The sequence below is a fragment of the Taurulus bubalis genome, assembly GCF_910589615.1.
Source record: "Taurulus bubalis genome assembly, chromosome: 7".
NCBI classification, from domain to species: Eukaryota; Metazoa; Chordata; class Actinopteri; order Perciformes; family Cottidae; genus Taurulus; species Taurulus bubalis.
Window position 1 is genome coordinate 12,582,897 of NC_136595.1, and position 20,205 is coordinate 12,603,101.

Genomic DNA, 20,205 nt, shown 5'->3' on the forward strand with positions numbered 1-20,205 from the left:
TTTGTTGTTGCTCCATCATTTCTTCCACCTGTCGCCACAAATGTAGTTTAGTTCAGGGGTTCCTGATCTAGATGTTGCGACGTTGTTTATAGACTTTTAACATGTATTATTTTTCTTAAATCTTTGCTGTTTTGTGAAATATTAGATATTTGTACATATATGATTCTCAAACTGTTGTTTAAATGTTTTCTGTGGAAACCTTCTGATACTTACCACAGGGAAATATGAATTACCTTGAAGGAAAAGCTTAATTTAACCTAATAAAGTATTCTCTTTTTTTTGTCATTTAGTATTCAAGTCCTTCATGTAAAATTACAGACATATATCAACATATACTAAATCCCAACCGAGATGGTGCCCCCTTGAAAGGGTCATGACATAAATCTGAGGGGTCATGAGTTGATAAAATGGGTAAGAAAGAAGGAAAAAAGTGGAAATCACTAATGGTGCTGCTAAGAGTCACAATTCGAAATGAGAGGGAACCACTGGTTTAATCTTTAGTAATGCATTTTATTAGATAAATTATTATGTAAAATACATACTTGCATAGTAGTTCACAATTGTATGCCGGACATAAAAGGTTGAGTAAAAAGTAACAATGTTTCCCTCTGAAATGTAGAAGGTACAAGTATACAGTAAAGGGCAAAATACTCAACTCAAGTACCCCATAATTGTGCAAGTGGAGTAAATATTCTAGTTATATTTCACTACTACAGACCAGTCTCCCACTCTGATTGATGCAGTGGGGATGGGTGTGTCCCATCCCGATGCTAAAATAGGGGGTAATATACTGCGACCAGACCGTGTAACTGAGGACGACCACTCCCAAGTCAGTAGATCCCCGAGGGCACTCTCTTTTAGAGGAGCCTCATTACGCCTCTTAGGTTCAGGGAGTAATGGGCTGTAATGGGCTTTGAAAGCAAAGCAGAGGCCAAAGAAGAGAACAAGTGTGCATTTTGGCTTTAAGAGAGAGGGATGGATGGATAAAGGGTGGAAGGAGATGGCTGCAGGTAAAGTGCATTGAATGGCTGGTGGGGATTGTGCGTGGTTTAACAGTACAGCATAAAGCAGAGGGATCACTGGGGCTTTACTGTGAGGTCCTTCTGGACACAATTTGTAAACAGTGAGTTAGGGGAGAGTGATCTGGCTTCATCTGGGCTCACTGAGGGTCAGGAGGAGAGTGGAAGGAAGGGAAATCAAAGTCAGACTGGGGATTTCACTCAATTTATGCAAAATAGTGTTTTTGTTGCTAGAAATAGTATGAGAGTACCTGTCACCAGGTTTCACGAAACTATTTGAGAGTCAATATACGTGATTGAATGTAGGAGAACATTATCAATTAATTGATTAGTAGTTCAACAGTTCAAAATAAATGATTAATTTCAGTCATTTATCAATGAAAAGTAATGCTTGAATATAAGGAAAGAATAGCTACATCTTAACGCAAGTAACTATTCATTCAGTCGGTATTTATTATTAAAATCCTAGAAAATACAGATGCATTATCAACAAAATATACTTCAAGTTAATGTGAGGAACTTTTGACTGGTTGTAAAACAATCTAAATGTAATACTGTTGCCTCTATATGACCTACGTAAGTAAACAAGAGTATCAGCGAGACGATTATTTATTAATCAAAACCTCGGCTGGTTGTTCTTAATACTCATCGGTTCCAGCAGGTGGGATTACATGCACAATCAGATCAAATCATGAAAGTTCACCAGACTCTGGAAGCGACCCGTCACAGACGGACCCAGATCTGGAATCGCTGCCGTCTGGGATCTGAGTCAGGGCTCCAGCAGGAGGTGGGCGGCTTCTCCTTAGGCCAGGACATGTAAATGAGAGTTTCCTAAAGGGATTCTGGTGCAATGTAAACACTGACGCTTGTGTCCACATGGACAACCAACATCAACACAAATTGAAAGTTCCTTGTAGTAGTCAAAGTCAAAGTCAAAGTCAGTTTTATTGTCAACTTTGTGCAATGTGCAAACATGCAGAAAATCGAAAGTATGTTTCTCTTCTGTCCAACATATAGAGAATTGTGCAATAGTGATAATAATAATAATAATAAAGTGCAAAAAACTGTTTAAAAGTAAAAAAAAAAACATATAACATATAGACAACATAAATTAGGAACTATTAAGACTGAAGGGCTATAAATAAATGACTGTGACTCCTTAGCAGCATCCAAGGAGTCACCGATGATCCTTCCAGCTGCATTCACTATGCGCTGCAGGGCTTTCCTGTTGTAGTCTGTGCAGCTTCCGCCCCACACAGTGATGCAGTTGGTCAGGATGCTCTCGATGGTGCCCCGGTAAAAGGTGCACATGATGGATGGGGGGCTTCCTGCTTTCCTCAGCTTGCGGAGGAAGTAGAGGCGCCTCTGGGCTTTCTTTGCCAGCGATGTCGTGTTGGCTGTCCACGAGAGGTCCTCACTGATGTCCACCCCCAGGAATTTGAGTGTGGCCTTTCCGGAAGTCAACAACAATCTCCTTGGTCTTGCTGCTGTTTAGCAGGAGGTTGTTGTCTCCGCACCACGTGGTCAGAAGGTTGACCCCCTTCCTGTAGAGGGTCTCGTCATCCTTGGTGATGAGACCTATCAGTGTTGTGTCGTCTGCGAATTTGACCATGTGGTTGGTGCTGTAGCTGGTTCTGCAGTCGTGAGTCAGCAATGTGAAGAGCAGAGGACTGAGCACACAGCCCTGAGGGGCCCCTGTACTCAGTGTGTAGCTTTAAAGTATCAAAGTTAAATGACTTTTTCTGCAGAATAATGGCCCCTGTGAGCAATATATTATGATATATGACGTTATTACATTTTTACTAATGCATCATGTTACACACACGGTTTCCTTTTATAGTGGAGCTATTGTCATGCTATATGTTTTAATGCTATATGCTGCTATATGTACTTGTGGCATTGTACTGATATGATTTTCATCTGTTTTTTATGTAAACTATTAAACTCAAAAGTAACAAATAAATTAATTGCAGCTGTCTTATTGATGTTGTGGAGTAGAAGTATAAAAAAGCATAGAAGTATCTTCAGGTCAGTAACGATGCAGAAAACTGGATGATGGAGCACTCCTGGTTGCTGACTGAGAGGAAGGGATACAGATATATGTTGAGGGGAGGGAGAGGCAGCGAGCAAGATACAGTTTCACCGTCCTCTCACTCTGTCATGGCGGCACTGGAAACCTCCAACAAGCCCCTGATTGTTGGGGAACATGAGCTGTTTTTGTTGAGGGGCTGACAAGCGCTTGACCTCTGCTGTCCATGCTGCCACATACTGACCTTGAAGAGAGGAAGTGAAGTGAAGCCTTTGAACGCCGTCAAGTGAACTATCACTGCCTTGTTTAAGTTCCCCCGGGGGGCTTGACACAGCTGGAATAGGTCATCTGGCCTATAGAGTCGTCTTCCAGGTTCATGCAAATAGTTTTCTCCAGAGGAACTTATTTAGATCTTTTGATTTATATGAATAAAAAATAACTTGAAACTGAGAAATAGTGACTGTTGACATCAAGGATGGTTTGAGAAGCTTTTTAAATTCACTTTGACACACATGTGTGTACTCTCAACCCATGCTTTAAAGAATAGAAACTATGACATAGAAAATTATCACCAAAATGTTCAGGTCGCAAAGGCTATCTCACAGAAACGGACCAAAAATGTGGGTTGGTTACATTGGTCTGCAGCCACACTAGCACAGCACTGGTTAAAATGCGTACAATGACAATGATAACATGCGGATGTTTAGCAGATTTTAGCACATTCACCATCTTATTGTAGATGCTACATTTGCTAAGCGCCGTTACGTCCCCTTTTCAGTCCAGGGGGGAACACAAACACATGAAAAAAAAAAAACCCACGTGGTTGTGGGTAACAAAAAAACAAAAGGTTCTCCATGAAGTGGGAGAGGTTGGCACAGTTGTGGTCAAACAAATAACAATTAAGACAACAAAACTACCTCTGGAAAAGAAAGAAACAAAATGGTTTCACATGCTTCTCTAAACAATGTTCTACCAAATACAGAGGGAGCACCGACCAATAACCTAATGTTTCTAGACACAAAGTACCTACGTGACTGCACAAATGTACAGGGTTCCCCAAACTTACCTACTGTCCTCAACCTCCCACCACAAACCTTCACGCTTCGCAACCTCAGTGTCAGTGTGTACATGGATATAGAACCAAAAACCGGGAATTTGGGTATAAACCTTAACCTAAGTACTTAAAATCTCAATTTTGACCTGATGTCCCGAGAGGAAAAGTCAGCGGACCACCAAAGTCAACAGGGTTCAGCCTCTGAGGACTGTGATAACTGTACAAAATGTCATGGCAGTCCATCAAACACTTGTTGAGATATTTCAGTCTTGACCAAAGTGGTGGGCAGAAAGGAGGACATTGCTCCTTGCGTTGTCTAAAAAACAATCACACAAAGCTGCAAACATAATATTCAATCCCTGACTTCCTGTCAGTAACATCATCTGCTGAAGTACTGGTAGTAGTACAGGTGCTGTGAAACTCACTCTTCAGGCTGAACAAATTCAGCTGTTTTAAACATCAACAGCCCTTTTCATTGTCGGTCTGCTACTTGAATGCCGCAAAGTTGGAAAGACGGGAAGAAAACAATAAAAGATGGATCCACATTCCTTCTCTCCATTCATGCATCACAGGACTTGGATCACATGACCCCTTCAGAAAAATGGCCAATGTTCTGTGACAAAATTAGCCACTTCAGCTTAACATGAAAATGTTGTGAGAACAGTGTTGATGTGGCAAGCAAATAAGATTGTTGTTGTAATCTCACTTCAACAAAGTGTTGGTCAACAGAAACCATTTTCCAGTCAGTCAAAAAAACTTGAGGATCTGTTTCCAACTTAAAAACTGGAGTGGACCTTACTGAGATTTAAACCTCTGTTAGTTGTTAAGAGATAGATATCTTGAGAGATGGTGCATTTCGTAAAGTGTGTGTGTTATGCACAGAGAGGTAATGTATAAATAGTTCTGGTATTTAGAACATAAATAGCCCACAGCTAGTACCATACCTATGAATGGCGCATGTGCACAAAGAAGGATGTGTACCTATATTTCTCCACAAGATATATATATATATATATAAACAGCATGTTTTATTTTAAGTAAATATATTTATATACTGTCCCTTCAATTAAGAGGATATTGCTATGCAGTTCAGCCCTGAATGATAAATGTAGCGTGGTCTGGATAAATCATCTCCTAAAAATACAGATACAATTATAGTCAAGATCTTGATCACTTAAACCTGCAATATAATAATCAGTTATGGAGCAGCATTATCATTAATTTGGAGTCATGCTTCTGGCCATGAGTCTAGTATTCACTCACTTTTAGTTCTGTTTTGGTTTCAACTCCTGAGTGAAATGTATGACTTAAATGCGCCATGTTTACCCTTCAGTTGCTTACTGGGTCTGTTTCCTCTTCGGCACTGAGCATGTCGTGTACACATGTTTTTTTCTGAGCTTTTTGTTGAAAACAGCTGCCTGCTTCCACCCAAAACAACTGAGAGTTATGAGAGAGAACCAAAACCGTAAAGTTGTGGGCCGGACAGCGAAACAATGAGCTGAGGCCATGAAATGCAATCTGAAACCAACTACAAAGTATTTTTGAGGAGGTTTACTTGATATAGCTCTGGGTTGTGATCATCTACTTTGAACTGCCTTTTTATTGCACAGATATAATGATCATAAATAGTTACAGAAGATTCGAATTTTGCACTGGAGTTTTCTAAACTCCTAAACACAATGTCTTCTGCAGGCGAGTTTGTTCATCAGAATTCAACATGAGAAGATTTAAATAGACCGTTAACTCTAAATGATACCATAACTTTCCAAGGACTCTCTGAGACTACTATCCCATGTGCTGTCAATGGGATTTCTACCTGCTGGGATCAAAAAGATGAGCGCTAGACTGTTCTCCCACAGAAGGCAAAAGTCATGGATTCAGCTCAACCGACTTTGACTCCCGGACATTTGTTGCACAGCCAAAGGTGGCAAAAACACACACCTACGACATTACACCTGGAAAACAGATTTGAAACAATAATAACTCCATGAGACAGACCTGGGGATTGGCTCTGGATCAATTTGGACATGAGAGTATTACAGTAGAGCAAAGAGGAAAAAACTCCCCATTGTGGGAGACGCCATTCCAGATGCTATGGTCCATGACCGTGGCATTATAAGAGAAAATTGATCAATTGATAAATGAACTGTGAGGTCTAAAGTAGGATTCAATTCAGCCATTTAACTGTCTGGACAAACTACACACAACATTTGTTATTAGTGGACCATTGCAAGCGGTCAACAGGTTCAGTAGACTCAACTGAATACTTGGCTCCTGCGGCCTGAAAGGGATCAACTATGTTCATAACTTGAATCTGTTCTGGGGGTGCACGCATCTTTTCAGGGCAGATGGCCTCCACTCAAGCAGACATGGAGTTAAAGTACTCACGTTAAGGTTCAGCCTGGGACATCCATAGACCAGGCGGATGCACCCTGATAGCTTCAGCACCACAGAGACAAAACATCATGTCAACAACCAGCTCATGGATCAGTCTCCATATTTCACCTTCCTTCCTTTCATATGGATTTTATGTTTATATTATTATATATGCAGCAGATCTTATTGAGTCAACCCCTCCCTAGTGCAGTTTTATGAACAGGCTTTAGAAAGGAGGTGCATTTCGTTTGATAATTATTTCCAATGCAAGTGTATGTGTTCGAGAAAATTAGCTCCTTATTGGAATGTTGCACTTCAGTTGAATTCAAGCTGTAAATATTGTGCGTCATTCATTCAGGCTTTCCCTTACACACGGTACACCTGCCCCACTTGTGTCTCAGTCAATGATCTTGAGGATGATTTGAGTCCTAAAAATAATCATGTTAATGATGCTATTTCCCCCCACTATTAAGAAAAGGCACCATGGAGGAATGCCACGCTGGTAAAAGATCTAAATAGTGTTGAAAAGCTGAACACAGACAGTGAAAAACAAATATATTACAAGAGTATTAGCGCTTTGTGTCCACTAAATCATGCAATGATTTTGCCTCCTTCACTGACAATTCAGAAAAATGAGACGGTCAGTTTCCTACATAGGTATTCTGTATTGTCCTTGCATCCACCTAAACTTAATTAAATTAGCTCAGAAATATCACTGTGTATATGCAACATGCTTTAGTTGTTTGAAATGAATCTGCTCCTTTACCCTTCTCCTTTTCTTCCTCCCCCTCCTTTTCTTCCTCCCCCTGTTCACTCTCCCCTCTCCTCTCAATCTCTTACCCTGCACTCCTTCCTCTTTTCTCCTCCCATCTCTTGCCACTCCACGCAAACTCTATATCTAATAATCCATCCATGCTGTGGAATCTGTGTTGTGCTGGAATGGACGTCTAATGCTTTCCATCTGCGTGTGTCGGTGGTGGGGCTCCAAGGGCAAGGCCTGCTGCTCTTTATTCACTTCCCCCTCTCCACTTCAACTCCTTTCCAACAAAACCCCCGAGTCTGGTTCCACTCAGCCTTAAAGTCTAAGATCTCTCTCCATGCTGGGGCCCCTCCTGGCCTGAGGCAGCAGGGGGAGGTCGGTCAGGTCCCGGGATCCTGGAGATTCTGGGTCACTCTCAAATGTCAATTAATCATATACATAAAATGTCCTGGTCCACTTCACTTACAAAACAAAGCATATTCTTCATAGACAAAACTAAACTAAAATTATCTGCAGATTAGATATTAAAGACACATTACTTCCATACACATAAGTTCATGTGTGGACAAGTTTCTCTAGTGGCATTGTGTCCTGGAGATATATGTAATTTATCAGGTAAAAATGTCAACCATTCTCTGTTTTCGCCTTCCAAATATGACATTTTGCTGCTTTTCTCAACGTAAATTAAATATTTCTAAGTAAAATAAATCACTCCTGGTCTTGGGCAACTTTAAAATGTCAATGGGTATTTTTCTGACATTTTATAGACTAAACAATCAAGCAATCTGACAAAAAGAAAATAACAATAAACAGAAAAGAAAACAAATTGAAAAAAATATATAGGCATTGAGCAATGTACAACATGCAGTGTTATACATTGCTCAATGCTTTTTTTGTTGATGTACATTGCTCAATGTTTTGTTTTTTTTACTTTACCAAATTATTTCTCATTTTCTTTTGTTTTAAATTAAGACTTTGTTAATCTGCATGTCTTGTACAATAAATGAGGATGAGACCACCCAGTGAGAATACGCATGGACTATGCCAGTGATGAAAGAAAGACTTAATTGTATAGTGGATGGCCTAAACTCTACATGACATTTTACAGTACAATACATCTTGTCATGGTGGAGGAATCCACCAGTGCCATCAAAGGATATATCCACCCGAAGGCTGAATGCTGCCTCATGATCCTCTTCGGAACCTTTAATCAGAGTTTGTGAACATGAAGTGAACTTATCTGAGACGAGGGAAACAAAACAGAGTCAGCGATGATGATTACATATCAGAGCTGGACTCCAACAACAGCGTTTGTTTTGATTCCCAAATAAAAAATATTGCATGGGAATTCTTGTTTAGGGTGGAATTCTGCAGTAACTCTGTGGTAACAGAAGTCATCCATTTTAGCAAATTAATTTAAGAATGCTTTGAGGGAGGTTTGGCTTTGTGTAGCTGGCAGTGAGACATCCATACAGTGCTGTGCTCTGAGAAATGCTTTTATCACCCCTCTCTTACGCTGTGAGCGATGCAATACTGCAGTCTCAACAAAACTGCCTTTGTGGAAAAGTCCTGATTTGGATTAAAGGCGGTGAGTGTGTTGTGCACATTAGGCTCAAGGTCTCTTTCAACTCCTCTGTGCAGAATCGCTGTCGAGATCAGATGTGTGATTATGATCGCTCTCCCGTTTCCTGGTGATAAAGGTGTGGATGGATGTCTTTTGCAGTATTCAAAGAGACTGCAATGTCCTGTGTTAGTTTGACATTTTGGGAAATGCTTATTCGGTTTCTTGCCAAGAGTCAGATGAGAAGATCACAACAAGTCACGTGTCTGTGCAGTAAATATGAGAAGCTGCAGTTAGCCGATAGTTAGCGTAGCTTTGCAGAAAGACTGGAAAAGGGGAGAAAACACTTGCCTGTCTGTTTAATCCGTATAAAAAGTTGTGTTTTTCTCTAAATTAAAATAAACTAATCGACTGCTGGCTGTAGCTGCATATTTATTTAGCAGACAACAGGCTAATATGCATCTGAAGTATGCACTTTCTAAAATTAGAACAAAAATAGGTTGATTAGCCTGCATCAAAGCCCAAATAATGAATTTGATAAAGGACTAGTTTTGGAAATATGCCTATACCTGTTTCTTGCCAAGAGTTAGATGAGAAGATCAATAGACACACACACACACACATCGCTAGCAAGAGAGAGAGATACTGAATGAAGTTCAGATTAGGATAGACACGTTCCGCTGGTAGATACATGACCTTGTGCGTGTGTCTTTCTGCCTCTGTTGTAAATTACCAGTTGATGGCCTAACTTTATGACTTTGCTTCTGTCAACACTGGCTGTAAAGCTGAAGGCTGGATTCCACGGCATGCCCGACTTCGCTTCTGACGCCATTGGCTGTAAAGCTGAAGGCTGGTTTTAATGGGAGGCAGAGAGAGCTGAGCTCTTGGGGAGATATGCTTAATATAAGACAGTATGACGTAATTAAGAGGGAATTAGGTTTTAGTCTGCAATACATTGCACCACTGAGCAACTTTCATTGGAATGAACGGGATCCCGCCTCCAATGCCGTTTCAAGTTGTCTTCATACAGCCAATAGAGAGCAAGCTGTTTTACATGTGTATAAGGGAGATTCAGCATCTATAACTGCTCAATGGACTCTTGAATGATGGAGGCATCACATTTTGATACAAAGTAGCCTTATTTATCTATTACAAATAGCAACGTATCCAGCATCTCCATCTATATCACTGAATTAATTAATTCATGTAAAATACAAGGAGTTATATATATATATATATATATATATATATATATATATATATATATATATATATATATATATATATATAGTAATTTGTACAGCCTGCCATCTGATAAATTGTTTCATAAATAATAATGGGGATTCCTACTAGAAGTGAGCCGTGAGTGGCGTGGGAGCGTTCTGTCATTAATTGCACACTCTTTGGTAAATGTCTCTGTCTGTCAGCAAAACAGTGGGATATTTGGGTGATTGAAACAGTTCTCTAGACAGATTATGCTTCCCTAACGTTGCCTAAAATGGACTTAAAGTATCTGTCAGACACACATGTTTTGACCAGCCAGCGTGAATCAATACATTTAATCAAATAGAAGTGTATCTGTTTCTTGAGAAGTAGAAAAAACACTTCTGAAAAACCTTTCGATGAGGATTGTCCATTAGTGCATCTCCTAAAATGTTGAACTATTCATTTAAACTACCAAATTCATTATGGGCTTCTTTCGTGGGCTATTCTATCTAATCCATCCTTTATTACTGTCACGGTTGGGTGGTAGAGCAAAGACTCAGAAGCAGAGGAAGACACTGGAGTCGAGGTGAGGCCAAGGGAAGGTCTTTTACTGGGGAAAAAGGTCATACACAGGGGTCAGTCCAGAAAGGCAAACAAAGGCAAAGCTCAAAAACCAAGGATGAGGCAAAGTCACAAACCAAGAGCACACTGACACTGGATACTATTGCTGAACAAGGGACAAAGACAATCTGGGGAGTATATATATGAGGCGTATATATATGAGGTGTATGGAACGATAAATCAGAAGACAAACACATGGAAAGCAGGTGAAGGGGATGACCAATCAGGAAACCCTGGAGAGACCCACACATGGGAGGCAGGGGCGTGGCTGAGAGCAGGTGAAGGGGATGAACAATCAGGAGACACACACATGGAATTAACAGGGTGTTACAATTACCGTAAGCTTCAGATGTATACATATTAGGACTGACACCAAATTACTCTCAAAATAAAACTGGGCCTCATTTAAATGTGTAGGATTGACGCTAGACTTTGTAAATCACAGATGTGTGGGTGTAGAGTTAAGTGGACCCGTATAGCACTTTTCTAGTCTTCCGTCTACTTTAGCGTTACATGACATCATTCACACACTGATGAGAGGAGTTACCACGCAAGGTGCCACATCAGAATTATCAACCATTCACACACCGTAGGCGCAGCTACAGGAGCAATTTGGGGTTAAGTGTCTTGCTCAAGGACACATGGGCTAGCGAAGCCGGGGATCGAACCACAGATCTTCTGATTGAAGGACGACCCTGCTCACCACTGAGCCACAGTCGCCCAAAGTTGTGTGTGGACATAACGCACACAATAATGGACATAACAAACTGGAGCAGATTAATATTGTATCTTTACCTGTGTGAAACCATGATGACACAACATGTTTCAGTGCTCCTCACTTCTTTTCTTCACCTCCCCCATCTCCCTCTTCCTGTCCCCCTCCCCCTCTGCTCCTTTCATCTCCTCTCTCCCCTCCTTCTCTTTTGATATCTCTTTTTAAAAGGTCTGTGTCTGTACATGCAGGCAATAAACACACACACACACACACACACACACACACACACACACACACACACACACACACACACACACACAAATGCACACATATTGAAACACATGAAACAACATTTCTCATTATTGATCCCGACCAGCATGCAGCTTTATAATCACACAGTTTGTTTATGTGTGTGTTGCCACACACACACACACACACACACACACACACACACACACACACACACACACACACACACGTAGACCTGTATACCTATCTCCTTTAGGTTTTTCCACACACATCTTTCATAGACATTCACACTGATTCATATTTCTTTCGGTCTCACACACACACACACACACACACATGTCAAACACAGCGCTGCACAAAGCCACAGCCTCCGTCTTGAATAGAGCCAGAAATAGCTCTGGGTTTGACTTGGAATCGGCTTAAGTCTTCAAAGAGAATTTTTTGATGTTGCAAAGGGAATGAAAGAGTGAGCGGAGGGAGGGGGCAGAATGAAAACTGAGGAGAGAGCAGAGCAGATCTGGTTCTTCTATCCAGCTGTAGAAAGGGGGGGGGGGCAAACACTTCAAAGATTCATGTTGCCATGGTAACTGGTGCTTGCTGTAAAGACCCACCACCCCTGCTCCAACACACTATACATGTAGCAAATAAATTGATAGCAGCAGAGTAGTGTGTGCGCTGGGTGCAGACTTACTAGTACTTTTATGTTTTCCAATCTCCCTTCTCTTGCTCTCCATATCCAGGAGAGATCCTATTGATGTGCGTGCTGATGGGCACTACGGCAGCTAATTAAAACCCAATAGGGTTAGCAGCTTATGCCTCAGATTCCCTGTGTGCAATGATTGGTTTAGTTTTATCTGGCAGCTTCTTCAAGTTTTTCTGAATTAATGTTTTGAAGTTTGCGCCCTCTCATTATGCTCTCACTTCATAGCTGTAGTGGGTCTAAACACCAGTTGTAATCAGATCCTTCACCCAGTCTGTCTTTTCCTTTTTATAGTGATGTGCAGACAGTGTTGCTATTCTTTTCTTTTTTTTTAAGCACAAGCTAAACATTTTCACCTTTTCATAGACAAACAACAAGAGACAGAAGTTGTATGGACAAGTTACATTTACTTTTAATTTATTTGACTTGCTTGGATACAATTGTTCTCACCTTTTTTTTCTTCAAATTTATAGATGTTTGTCGGCCACACTGAAATATCTTTAATGTAGTATTGGATCCATTTCCAGTGATATTTGGTATTATTTTATTATTATTTGGTACTATTTTATAGATAGTTATCAATAGCCTATACTCATATTTTGTCATATTTGTTCATAACAGTTCCATGTTTATTTTGAACTATATACTCTATGTTCAGCTTTATTGTCCTTGTGCGTCTATTTCTATCTTGTTCTTGTAACTATATAACTTAATTTGCAACATTAAAACCGGTGTCAAATTCCTTGTACGTGCCAATAATACTGATTCTGATGTTAATAACCATGAGAATAAACTTAATGTTAAGTAGATAAAAGGGCCTAAATGTCCATGTCACATCCCTGTTCATATATCATACAAAAGCAATTGTTGTTGTTGTTGTTGTTAATGTTATAATAAAGGCAAATGGTTATAATGCTGTAAAGGTCACAAACAATGTACAGCTGTGTCTCCGTGCCCGTCTGTGACCCCAAAAATATGACCTCTTGGAATCCATTTCTGTCTGTTTTGTTCTTGTTCTTCAGCCTCTGTCCTCGTTTCATGGCCGTGTGATCACAGGGTTCTGTCATGCCTTAAGAAGAACTGGGTAGTTCTGGCTAGCAGATGGATGGATGCCCAAAGACTAAAGCTGAAGCTCTGATGCTGCCAGTAAGTTCAAGTCGGTTGGGAACTGGCACTAGGAGGCTGTTTACGTCTTAAATTATTTCTGTTTTTACCACGGGGTTATAACCGAGGAGCCATGGTCATCAGGGGAGAAAATGCAGGTTTTTCAGTCAGGATCCCTCCTCTACACTTTTAGGATGTTGGACATAATTGGTGTTTGGAGCCCTTGAAAGCTTAAGGCGTAATGATAGTCGTCCATTATTTAACTTTTTATTCTCCTTTCTTCGTCTCTGATTAGAGAGAGGATAAATGATGATCATCCTCAACGTGATGATGCTGTCTAAACGGGAGGGAAGTGTTCAGAGCAGATGTACCCAAAACGTTTCCTTCGAGTGGTTTTAAGCTGACCCAGGACCAGCTGGACAGAGAAAGATGGTAAAGAGCAGCGGTAAGGATACTCGTGCAATATCAAAACCAAAGTCAATCAATCAGGTCAGTCAACTTTACAATAATTGAGCAAAGCAGGTTGCTTTTAATGTTACCAAACATCTTTTATGCCTTAAACAAACTGCACTTTTATGTTATGTTATATTGCAACAAGGCGTGACTTGTATTATTACTGTGTTTTAACATACACGTGTAGTCCACATGCAGTAAGAAAAGACCACAGCATCAAGATCTAAAGAGCAAGAATGGGTATGGGTCACGTAACACGGGTATGGCACAAGCCATTTTGGTTTGTTTGCCTGCCCTAAATGTAAAGTAGGGACTGGTATAAATTATACTGCTTTCTATGTGAGCATCTTCTTCTTCCTTCAACATTAGGGACGTCTATATACAACACATTTACAATATAAATGAGAATAAACCATGTAACAGAACACAAAAGCAAAATCATGCAACCATAAAGAGATTCCTCTCTCTCTGCATGTATTCTTGAGAGTGACTCCTCCAGTGGATATTCTGTGTGGCTCTGGTGTATCGGTGTTCATTTCTACCTTCTACCAAGGCCTTTACATAACAAAGTATAGTGTGCTACAGCACACCTACTTTGTTATGTAAAGGCCTTGTTTTCCCAAAAGGAGTGTTGCTGTTAAAGCCTAACAAACCTCTATGTGTCACTGTCAGCCCCTGTGTTTACTGATTTCTGCTGTAGGGAAATTGTCACGCTCACTTAGTTGCATTTGGCTGTGGCTTTATTTATACAGCAGGAGAAACTCCGGTTGCAGCATTGCCGGCATGTCACACACAGCGACACCTCCCCGAACAGAACAGTGTTCTTATATTAGAAGATGTTAAACCTGACTGAATCTGGCTTCAAATTTAATCTCGACTTCCACAGGTAACAAGGAATATTAGATCCTGAGCCAAAAATGTCCTGTTCTTGTGTATTCAAAATGTCTCTCTCACTCAGAGCTGCCTTTGAAGCCAGATGTGAAACACCAGTCTTCCTGTCTTGCTTTGAACAGGACCTCCCTGCATCTCACCCCAAAATCTCATTTAATATATTCACAAATCGTGAATTCTGGACTAATCAGCCTCACTTTCTCCTCTTTATCTTCCCAAACCAGGTGGCTTTGTGGGTCTGTGCAGTAATTAAAATAATGCAAATGGGGTAATCCTGCAAAACAAATCCTTCTGTCTCTGTTAATGAAGACCCCTACCTGCTTTCTTGTGTTAAGAGAAATTTAGCTCTGAATAAACCAGCAGCGCTCTCTCCACAGAGACATGCCAGTCAGACAGCCAGTCAGGATTGGTAATTTCACAGAAAGACGTGTTGCTTTGGCTGAGCTGCAGACTGAATATGATCCAAGTGGGAAGAAACTGGTGCCATACATTTTACGGCTTTACAAGCCAACAATCTCTAAGAAATTGATTTGGACATAACATAACACACGTTAAAGTGTTCTTGGTAGGGTGCAGAAATAATATTACTAATATGAATATCTTGAGAAGTTGTTGTTGTTTTTATTATGTGGAAAATTAAAGATCTGCTCTACTGACCAAGTCTTTAACAAACAGTCCCTTGTCTTAATTGAAATCTAGAACGTAGAAGGGCCAGATGTTGAGTCTTTTTCTGACCCCTTTCTCTGAACACCTGTGGTAGCACCACACACACACACACACACACACACACACACACACACACACACACACACACACACACACACACACACACACACACACAGACCCTTCTTATACACATTCTATGATAGAGACGAATGCACAAATAACAGGTGTGGAGCAGAGAGAGTTCAGCAGGTTTTTTAAATCCTCCAAACTCGACACCAGCGCTTTGATGAGGTCGGCTCTGCCTCTGTGGCTCAGAGACATTGACCATATCATTTAAAAAAGTTGTGGCATCTAGTTTTCCCTTTTGATTTATTTTAGTCTGCTTCAAATTATGTTAATTCATAGTCTTTCTGTTTGTACAAGGATCTTTATATATTTTCTCCTGTGCAAATATTGCAACTGATTCAGGAAATGAACTCCTGTCAAAAGCAGTCACCATTTGTATACTTACAAATAGAGAATGGTTTGCTAATAAACTACAGTTTTGCCTGTTAAAACTTAGAATTGAAGGTGAAACAACACAATAAAACAGGGATTTTCTAGGGAACTGATAATGCTTGTGGTGCACGCACTATACAGCTGATACCCTTGTGTTTGTAAGTGTGTAAAAGAATCTGACGACCATGCAAACATCTGATGGCGGCTGGAGCTAAAGGCGCAGACAGACGACCCATTGAGGAGCCGAGCAAAGTCTGGAGGCAGGAGCTCTTTTCCTGCTGCAAATCTCTGGTTGTCAAAGCATTAAAAGCTAAATTGTCCACTGCATCAATTACGTGTATATTTCACTGCCATCCATACATATTAATTGAATCTTGAGGTGACAGTTGTAATAAAAAGTAAAACAAAATCTTGGTTAAAGAAAGAGGTGATTAGTAGTTCATACTGAAATAGGACCAGTGTTAGCCATGATATTAATATCAAAATGATCCACATCATCTACACTTTTAGTCTAGTATATTCAGTAAAATTACTCATTCCACTGAAATATTTAGCTTGAATGCAGCCCATGTAACAATGGGATAATGTTAGACACCTCTACTAAAAATATATGTCTCCATTTGACTGACGATGTTTCAGTGGAACGATCACAGTGGTCTGACAGCTCTATCCTCACTGTGATCAAGACCGTGACTGAACATGTTTGACTGACTGACTAAAACATAGACATTATATATTTATAATGTGTCGACTCACCAGCAAGTGACGCATCATAAAGACATGAAAACACAGTTGATGCTAAAAGGACTTACAGCTTTACTGGTGTTGCAGCTCAAACTTGGGCCTCAAACTAAACTATACTCTGTAACCCTTTGTGTAACACAGGTGAGTAGTTACAGCGCTTCACAGGTACATCAGTGGTAAACATTGGAAAGATTTCTTCAAAAGCCTCCATGACGCATGTTGTGGATTTGATGAGTTTATGGATTAAAAACTGGAAAGACTCAACTGTCAAATCTAGTGTAAATTACATAAAGCAATCAATACAACGCCACCTGAGGCCAAAGGAAGTTATGTTTTCATCCCATTGCATATGTCAGTCTACACAGGCTGTCTCTAAAAGATAGCGATGGTAAAGAATAACTTATGTGTATTTTTGGGAAATGGTATAAAACATTTGTTTGCGAACAAATAGCCTTGAAACTGATATTTTGTGCCTGGATGCAACATTGGTTAACAATACAATCTCCCAAAAGAGGTCAGCTGTTGGATGGGTTGGAGTGCTGTTCAACTTTAGTGCCTCGTATCATTTGCCTTGACCACAAGATTCTTGAACAGATTCAAAATGTATTTTGCAGTCAGAAATCAAAATGGGAATTGCCCAGATACAGGAGCCTGTGCTCTTCCTCAAAGCGGCTCAGCTAAAGTGAAATTGAAGCTGCAACAAAAATAAGAACTGGATTCTTACAGGAGTGGAGTCTCTGCTGGTTGCTTCAGTGTTGCTTTCACTCATGTTCATCCAAATGCTGTCATTAAATTACCCACAATCCACATAAGATGTGATAGGCTATCACATATGTCACCTGTTGATTAGTGTAATGCCTAAAAGCAGAGGATCTCTCTTTGTGTCTGGAGTTTTACCTCAAGTACACTATTGTGTCTTTTCGTGGTCTGTGTTGTTCTATACAACTGGGTTTAAAGACCCACATACTAGCAGTGTTTCATGCAGAAAAGATCTAAAAATGATCCTGTAGCCTCATCAAAACTAAAGACGGTTGGCTTTATCTAGTAACCACTTCAAGAGAAGAAAGAAAGGAAAGAAACCTTATAAAAGTCACTAAAAATAAAAAAGATGTTGGTTTTTTAGCAACCTGCAGGGAGATACTTTCACTTGGAATGTATTTTATTGGCCAATTGCAGCAGTTTTGACCCACCTCTGCTGAGGTTTTACCCCTTTTCCTCATTCAAGGCTATTTTGTAGAGGTTTTTCCCAGGATAGTAAAATTTACTTGACTTTTAAGCCAGGAATTAAGTAAATAATCAAGAATTTGTCACCACCATTTTATTCATCCTGGCAGTGTGAAAGGCTCTGGCGCTGCATGTTCACCTCCGTGATTGGAAATACAATTTACAACTATGATAGAAATGTGAACATATTGAAATATTTGCACACCTTTCTTTTTGTTGCCGGGCTCAAAAATAGTTTGGAAGTTTACTTATTGGGAGGATCATTCGGCGCCGGGCGTTTTTACCGGTGTTTTTTTTCCCCATCAGCATGAAGGCACCACGAAGCCCTGATCCATTGATCCACAGATCCAGGCGCCGCTAGGACTCTTGTGTTTCCACGCCTCCCACTTTCACCCCCATTGTGGAGAATCTCCGGCTCACACACACTTTGCCAGACTTCCAGGAGTTGGAGCGACTGGCCGAAGACGGAACACCGACTACGGTAAAAGAAAAAAGGAAACCCGTGAACTCTTCTTTCACGCATGGATCTACTTTCCTCTCTTGAGGGATTTCAAGGAGCTGCAATGGTTACCGTTGCCGCAGATTTTGGAGACGTGAACCGGAGAGAAAGGGCACACGTCCTCTCCGCTGCGAAGTTGTAAAAGTAGTTTCCCTTGAAGTTTTTCTTCCGCCACCAGCTCAGACTCCGCGTTTCTCCTAGTCTGCAGACTCACAGCCATCATGGCGAGGCGGACGGGGGAGAAACCTCTGGGTTTGTCGCCGAAAACGCGCGCTGCTATCTGGGATAAACACCTTCGGTTTCACGGGGGATTGTTGTTTTTTTCTTGGAGCTTCGCTCTAATCTGCTCGACTCTTTTTTGTGGATATTGTGGAGCCGAGACGGAGTTTTCCATCCTGGAGGAAGCGCAAGTCCTGGCCGACCAGATGAAGAAGCTGTCGTCCCACGAGCTGGGAGTCTTAACTATGCAGGTAAACGTGGAGGACAAATGTGTGTTTTACTCGCTTGTGTCTGGGTAACGTTACTACGATGAGATGTGTTCAGGGCCACTTGAGCCAAACCGACGCACAAAACACTACAATAATGAAACCTTTGCAGAGAGCGAAACTTTGTTGACTGAAATGTTACAGTGTTACGAAACAATAAGCTCTTTGGTCGCAGCGCAACAACAGGCGCTTTGAAGACGGGACGCTTTTATCTGGGACGTGAACCCGCTGGAGGTTTGATGTTCTAGTTGCCTGTGTTTCAGTCTTATTATTCTATAACTTGCTTAAAAAATACGAATTCAACATAGATCACAATTCGCTTTGTGTGTGTTTGCACATGTCTGTCGAAAAGGTGCATACACACTGCCATGAAGCAGCTTCTCATTGTGGATTGGCTCTCATCCAACAACATTGTCCCTATGAAGATGCACACATGCAAATGTGCAGATAAATAAGCTGGTTATTATTCAACATGCCTTCAAGTGTGTCTGGGAATCTCGGCTATGTAGGTCTCCTGAACATCAAATAGAATGAATACATCTATTTTGATATAAACTGTCTGCAGCACAGACCCAGTCATAAAATCTGCTTTTTTTTTAGCTCTTATGCAAATGCAAAACAATACAAAAAAATGTTTAGCATATAACCCGGATAGAAACACACTGTCACCATCATGCTTCCGATTATATTTAGAAACTGGTGAAAAAAAAGCACATCACAAGTTCCCAGTGCTCCAGATGAATAAAGCAGCAAATAGAAGATGCTGTAGCCTTGTATTAAAGCTGGCAATCATCAAAAATAGTTGTAGATTAATTTTGTCATTGACTAATTGATACATTGTTGCAGTTATTTTTGTATTTTATTAGAAGTGAGGTGGTTTGTGCTTTTAAGTATTTTTTCCCCTTTTTTTCTCTTTTTTTTTTTTTAACCATTGGGCACATCACACCCATTTTTCTAGCTATTAGTAACCACACAATGTTTAGTGATATTGGATTTATAAGCCTCGATTAGTCAGAGCTGAACTAATCGGGTGATTCAACAAGTTTTGCAAATATGCCAACATTTTACAGTTTCTAGTTTATGAAAAATGTGAATATTTCCTGGTATTATTTAATGACAATAAATCAAGTATATTTAAATTTTGGAGCAATTTGAATTACGATTAGTCTATAAATCATTTAGTTGGTTTCCAGAAAATCAATTGACAACTGTTTGGAAAAGTTCTTCTATTTAAATTTTCTGGCATGTGATAGCAATAACAATCAACCAGGATGATTATCAGCAGATGAATCACTCATGAAAACAACTGTTTGCTGCAGCCCTGATTTATTTCAGACATACTATGCAATCA

At 40.3% G+C, this 20,205-nt stretch overlaps 1 protein-coding gene across 1 annotated transcript in view; it reads left to right on the forward strand.

Moving 5' to 3' along the window:
• Positions 1–18,590: 18,590 nt before the first annotated feature.
• Positions 18,591–20,205, forward strand: part of cachd1 (cache domain containing 1) — a gene marked incomplete at both ends in the record, with an annotated part of 70,654 nt that continues 69,039 nt past the window's right edge. The window contains one exon of the mRNA XM_079221196.1: positions 18,591–18,839. Coding sequence (XP_079077322.1) covers positions 18,591–18,839 — 249 coding nt within the window. The remainder of the gene's footprint in view (positions 18,840–20,205) is intronic.